This window comes from Crocuta crocuta, unplaced genomic scaffold (genome assembly GCF_008692635.1).
Source record: "Crocuta crocuta isolate KB4526 unplaced genomic scaffold, BGI_CrCroc_1.0 scaffold873, whole genome shotgun sequence".
In the NCBI taxonomy this organism is placed as follows: Eukaryota; Metazoa; Chordata; class Mammalia; order Carnivora; family Hyaenidae; genus Crocuta; species Crocuta crocuta.
In genome coordinates, this window is record NW_027528221.1 from 35,320 (window position 1) to 42,378 (window position 7,059).

General features: G+C 49.3%; 1 gene segment (V, D, J or C); it reads right to left on the bottom strand.

Moving 5' to 3' along the window:
- Window positions 1-226: 226 nt before the first annotated feature.
- On the bottom strand, window positions 227-2,159 carry LOC144222538 (immunoglobulin lambda constant 6-like). The segment is given in 2 exon segments: window positions 227-664; window positions 2,006-2,159. Coding segments are annotated over 2 exon segments (392 nt in total).
- Window positions 2,160-7,059: the final 4,900 nt, after the last annotated feature.

Below are 7,059 nucleotides of genomic sequence, written 5' to 3' on the forward strand. Positions count from 1 at the left end.
TTTTTTTTTTTTTTTTTACTGTTTGTGTATCCTGTTGAGGAATGTACTCACACAATCTCATCTGAGACTAAAACTACCCTTCAAGAAACATGAGGATACCTTCTGCAGGCTCCTTTCTCATGGGGCCAAAAGAATGATGTTTCCCCCTACAGTTGGTTGAGTTCAGGACACAAAATGTTAAACCCAAATGACCAGAGAACACTATTTCTGATTGAATATAGGACATTTTATTGAGCATTGATTGAATAAAGGGAGAAGGGCTGGGACGATCTTGGTGCAAGGGAAATCCTTCCTGTAGGTCCAATGGCTGCGCACCCCCTTGGGGGTAGGTGGGGGTCTCTTGACCTAAGAGCACTCTGCAGGGACCACATTCTTCTCCACGGTGCTCCCCTCATGTGTGACCTGACAGGTGAATCTGCTGTGAGATTTCCACTGGTCAGGTGACAGGCTCAGGTAGCTGCTGGCTGCGTACTTGTTGTTGCTCTGTTTGGAGGGCTTGGTGTCTCCACGCCCTGGGTGACGGGGTTGCCATCTGCCTTCCAGGCCACTGTCAAGCCACTGGGGTAGAAGTCACTGATGAGGCACACCAGGGTGGCCTTGTTGGCCTTGAGCTCCTCAGGAGAGGGTGGGAAGAGGGTGATTGAAGGAGCAGACTTTGGCTGACCTGTGCAGTTGGAGAGGGAAAGTAGGTCAGAGGCTCAGTATCCACCATGGGTCACTAAGTGACCTGAGTCTTCTTGTGAGAAGAGGTTCTTGAACATTTAATCAGGCCCCTAGTGCCCCGTCTGTGTCCACAGGTTTATGTTGGTGGGGGATGGGTTAAGATGTTTCTCAAAAATCTCCCCACCTGTGCTGGGAATCTTTGAGGTGAATTCCTGTCACCACCTATCTTGAGACTCTCCTGGCACCTTTCCTCCCACAGAGATACGGAACTCTCACTGTCCTGCTCCTGCCTCCAGTGACATGTTGATAGTGTCTTCCTGAGCTCTATGTTTGTCCATCTGTGGTCAGGGTTATGATGTAAGCTCTCTGAACTCCTGTTGAATCACCCTGTGTACCACTCTGATCTGACACTTCTGTGTTAAGGATGTGAAGTCTTTGCCCAAGGAGTCTGTTTTTACCCAGATGTGTCTCTCCTGGGCTGTCCCTGATGGGGTAGGATCCTTGCTGATAATAGAGTGTCTGCCTGGCCTGTGTCTCTCTCACTCTGTTGTCTTCTGCAGCTTTGCCCCCCATGTCCTGCAAACCAGTCATATCACTAGAGCCTTCATGCCATAGATTCTACCTCTCTTTTGGGTACTAAGTATTTCCTGCAAGGACTTCAAGAGTCCACCCTATTCTCACATCCTTTCATTCCATGACCCTTTCCCTGGCACCTTCTCCTCTCCCCACCATTCTCCCCCTTGCTGGTTTCCTTGAGTTTCCAGGGCAGCTCAGGGCTCTGCCTTGCAATGCCATGAGGTCTGGGGGATGGTGGAGTAAGGTGCACCATTGCCCACCTCATATCCTGAGTCCCCCAGTTCCAGGGCCCTATCCTGAACCTCTGACCTGTGTGTCCTCAGCCTGGCCCTGAGGGTGCCGTGTCCCTGCAAATTCTCCACATGGTCACTCCCTCAATGCTCCCTGTTCTCTCTTCCCTTTTCTATGGAGACTCTTAGTGACTGCCAGATACAAAATAGGTCCAACACAAGGCCACACAGGAGAGGACAGAAAAGAGTACATGTGGGACCCAGGATAACCCTGACAGACAGATAGACAAGGTTTTAGGTCATCCCAGCATTCCCTGTACCTCAGGAAGGAGGTGTGGAGTTGCAATGACCAAAGAAGCAAGCAGGACAGTCTGTACAGGGAGGAGAGGACAGCAAAGTCCTAGGGGCTGAGGTGCCAGGTGAAAGAGTAACCAAGACTGATATAAGACACAGAGAGAAAAACAAAAACAGTAAAAAAAAAAAAAAAAGCCAAAATGTCTGGGATAGCAGGGGAGCAGAGAGAAGATGAGACTCACCTAGGACGGTCAGCCGGGTGCCTCCGCCGAACACCCAACACTGTGATACAGGCTGATATAAAAACCCGTCCATGGGAGGCCCTGCCACACCCCTTAGCCCCCCCACCTGCAGCTGTGATGGAGGAAGTGAGGGCACTGCTCCAGGCTGGTGTCTGCTCAACAGAGGGACCACATGTCCCACACCCATATGAGATAACAGGACTAATGTCCCCATGTGGGTGGAAATAGGATCCTTGGAATCAGTTCTTCCAAAGGAAGCTGGCATCTGATCTGCTGTTTCTACTGCTATCTTCTGGGGATTGGAGTGAGTTTGTGGAGGGCCTTTGTGTCATTGTGAGTTAGTTTCCATGGAAATGAACAGGACGTCTCTTCTCTGTATGTACAAACTTGTAATTCCTTGGTGAGATCGTGAGGTGAGGGTAGAGGGTGTGCACTCCTTCGCAAAGAATCCTTTGCAGGGAGAAACAATTGGACTGTGTATGGACCATTGGCAACTTCCTGTATCTTGAGACATAACTTCAGAGGGCTCTGTCTTATTATCCTCCTGTATGTGCTAGTTTGGGATGGTTGTAAGTGATGTGTGGCCTGGTCCTGTGAGACATGCCAGCCTGAGTACAGGTGACTTTGGGAGCAGCCCCAGCCAAACCCCATGCTGGGCTCATTCTGGGGAGGGTCTGGTGTGTGACTGCAGCTCTGCTTCTCTTAAAGAGTTTTAAATGCCATCTCTCCCGAAATGAAACTGGCATCAGTGACCAATTTCAGGCCTGGGGCAGGTGTGCACAAGATGAAGTAGAATATGTTTTCCCTCAGAAAGCTGGAGCTGTTGAGGTCTCCTGGGTTCACGTGAGTGTACCTAGGAGGCACCTGAATAGACTCCCAGTGGATTAATGTCCATATGGGCAGACATGTAGCCATGGACATGAATAGTGAACAACACAGATGTGTTCCTCAAAGCTGATCCGTTCAATCCCAGAGTGTACCAGGTCACCAAATAGGAATGAGTCAGCAGGGGGGAGGTGGAGGGAGGAGGCCATTATCATGTAAAGTGGGGAAGAACAGGGAACAGTGCACATTTCTTCTTTTCCCTACATAAGAAAGGCACTCCCAACATGGGTACATTGTAGCCCTCACAGGAGAAGGAAGACAGAAATGAAATATTGCCATGATGCATCCTTCCCATCTGATGGATGGAGTCATTGAACATCAAAGCACCTAATGTTACCTAAAAAGGTCCACTTGATATGAGTCCCTTGATGCAAAGTAGCCAATTGTCCTGGGAGGTGATTCTGATGATGTGTAAACTGGACCTCCTGAAGAATCTGATGTCAGAAGCCCTTTGTAGAAAGAGGAAGCAGAGAGCATGACTCAGATACAATTCTGAGAGGCCATGGCTGCATCCCCACTGCAGGAGAGTCCCAGGACCAACCACTCAGCCTCTGAAGCCCCTTCCTTGCAAGGAAAAGTAGAGTGACTTGGGAAATTCTTACAGATTCAACAGACCTAAAGATACATCCACCAATCCCAGTGTCAAACCTTATTCAATACTCACAAAACGAAAAGGAAATACCATCAAATAACAACAGCATAAAAAATATTACTCCACAAATTCATTTATGACTCCCTAGGAAGCTTTTTATGAGAAATAGACTATTATTTTGACTTTAAAAAGTTACTGATAGCTTCTGCTTAGATATTGATGGTGTAGTTACATCTCAGGTCCTGTCTATCCTGTTAACAAATGAATTATATACAGAATAAAAAATATGATCTTGATTAGCTTCAAAATGTTACATAAGAGCAGAGTTATTCTACTCTGACTGGGTTACTTGAGACTCTGTCACCTGGTTGATAAGAACATAGGTGTTTTCCCTTGTCTTTTCTGTCTTTATTTTGTTTACTCAAATCTTCATAATGAACACTTAAAACTACTAATAGAAAAGTTTGTCTGGGTGTGGCAACAGCTTGAGGTAGGATGGGTGGTGTCATTCTACTCAGCAGGACCATTGAGACGAGGGAGGCCTGAGGGGTCCACTTTTTCTATTGGGTCTTAGTTTTCCTATCTGTGAAATGGGTTGAGGCCGATGTTGAAGAATGTTGGTTGGGAAGAAGTTCCTTGGGGGCCTCTGTTCTCTGACCTACTGTTGCCTCAGAGCACATTGTCCTTGGAAGCTGTGTCCCTGGGCAGTCCTGCCCCCCCCCCCAGCACGTCTGGTGAAGGCAGCTTCCTGTCCTTAATGAGTTGGAGGCTTAGACAGGGTATTTGCCAAACCTAGGCTTGAAGGACTGGCAGAGTGAGCATGACCTGCACCTCTGAGAGGCTGACATGAATGCCTCAGGCCCTGCAGTGACCATGAAGCAAAGCTGCCGCACTCTGTACATGGCCATAGTGATGGAGGCTGGAGGAGTCCTGGGGGCCTGGTGCCTGGGGTCACTGAGTCCCTGGGAAAATGTGGCCTTGCCACAGGCCTCTGGTTTTGAATTGATACCATCTTTGGAACAACCATTGGCAGCCCATTCTGTGCTTGGGTTGGTGCCCTTTTTCAATGACCCTGTTCTCTTGTGCCCCTACTTTATGCAGGCTGACATAACCAGCTCCATCTGTAATCCAACCATACGCTAATGTGTCCGGTGTCTAGAACTTCATGACTCAGGTTCCAGCCACTGCCAGGGTCACCATGGGCCTCACTGACCACCTGCAAATCTGAATATAGTCCCATTGTTCTCAGGACCCTCCTTGTTTCTGCCTGATTCCCACTGGGACCCCAGTCCTTTTCAATTTACCCTTCTCCATTCCCATGGGGACAAGGACTGCAACCCTTGAATTGCTCACAGGACAATTTGTTCCTTAGGTCATGGCTGACAAGCACACAGAGAAAATAGGTAAATAGGTTCTAACTTCATAAGTGTCCCTCTCTTATTACTGAGGTTTACCCCAGAGACATGACAAATAGAGAATGCACATTGGAAACATCAGTGGTAAGTGCTAAAGTCTTTATTGAGCGCACGTAGAAACAGGGAGGGTGTGTGACCTTCCTGGTCAGACTGATCCAGAGGTTGTTTTTCAGGGGTACATGGTGAGCTGGGAAAGCAGTATCTGAATGAGGAAGGCCCCCATCCCTGACAGTCTCAGGGATTTAAGAGCACTCGTGGGGACCATATTCTTCTCTACAGTGCTCCCCTCATGTGTGACCTCACAGGTGAATCTGCTGCCAGATTTCCACTGGACAGGTGACAGGCTCTGGTAGCTACTGGCTGCATGCTTGTTGTTGCTCTGTTTGGAGGGCTTGGCGGTCTCCACACCCTAAGTGATGGCGGTGCCGTCTGCCTTCCAGACCACCATCAAGCCGCTGGGGTAGAAGTCACTGATGAGGCACACCAAGGTGGCCTTGTTGGTGCTGAGCTCCTTAGGGCATGGTGGGAAGAGTGTGACCGAGGGGGTGGACTTGGGCTGACTTGTGGAGTAGTAGTGAAGGGGCAGGAGGTCTGAGGTAAGGCAACCATGCTCATAGCCCCTGACCTAGTGTTTGAGGTTTGTGAGGGTCTCCAATCCCAGGTTAGTTCCTCTAGTTGAAGGAGCACTCAGGTTCCCATGGTCAGTGCTCGAAAGGCAGAGTGGGGCTGTTTTTCAAACAACACTTCATCTGTCCTGGGAAACCTTGTGTTTGGACAGCTGCCATCACCTATCCTGAGACTCCCCCTAGGCCTTGGCCTTTAACACACACTTCTGACCCTCACTCTCCTGTGCCTGTCTGCTTCTTAAATACTGATGGATTTTCTTAGGCACTGTCTCTCTGTCTGACCCAAGACTCAGTGATATGACTTCTCTGAAGTCTCCTGGAGTCGATTTGGCAACATTTCTGACTTAACTGTTCTGCTCTTGGGACCTCTGGGAATTTGCCCTAAGGGATCTCTTTATACTCAAATCTGTCTCTCCTAGGGGCTCTAATGAGTCAGTATCCTTGGTGATTGGAGAGAGTGTCCCTGCCCGTGCCTGAGTTTCCCCTAACTAATGTTCCTTATGGCCTCCTCTGTAACCACCCTGCTAACTGGCCAAATCATTAGTGGTCTCACAGTGTGGGGTCAGCCCTTCTTTTACTGAGGAATTCAAGTGTTTGAGAGACAGTGTCCTGTGAAGATTCAGGATCCTCTTTTACTCTCAACACTCTGTTCTTTAAGAACCTGGCTTACTGGCAATCAGAGCCTTGTTCTTTCTCCTGGTTTCCTTTGCAGGGTTCCCCAACTCCTAGGCAAGCTCAGCACTTTCCCCACAGCCCTGTAGAAACTCAGGGAGCCCCTCTATGCCTGCAGCATTCCCATCCTGGTTCCTGAGTCACACAACCTGGAGGACCTTCCCTGAGACTCAGCCATGTGTGTCCTTTGCTTCAACCCTCTAAAGCCTCCTTGGGTTACACTGAGTGCCACTTTTGCCGTAGAGATGAGAGCTCCTAATGACCCCACAGACAAAGGCAGCCCACAGGAAGCAGACAAGAACAAATGTTAGGGCCCCAACATGCTCCTGTCCAAACCGGAAGCCAGGTGCAAACTCTAGTCTGAGGTCGGGGCTTAGGCAAGCAGAGATTCCAGTGAGAAAGGAAGATGCCAGGGCCCCTGGGCCCAGGTTTGGGATAAGACTGAGCAGGGGCTGAAAGGAGACCCAGAGACAGAGCAGACACAGTTGAAAGTTTCCTAAACCTTTGAGAAATCTGGGAAATCAGGAGAAGGGACTCACCTATAATGGTCAGCTGGGTCCTTCCACCGAAAACTCACACAGTGACACAAGTTCACACAAAAACCCCACTCTGGATGTCCCTGCTCCACCCCTCAGCTCCCCACCTGCAGCTGTGAGGGAGGAAGTGGGAGCCACTGCCAGAGGCTCCCGTCTGCTCAGCAGGGGTGCATATGTCTGCCTTGTGATCCCAAGCACATAATAGGACAGGTAAACCCTGGACCAGCAGCAGGATCTTTTGAAAAGCAAGTTCCCCACAGTGGGCAGGTTGGGTAAGGTTTTCTCACCACTGTCACTAAGGATGTGAATGAGTTTATAGCAGGCCATT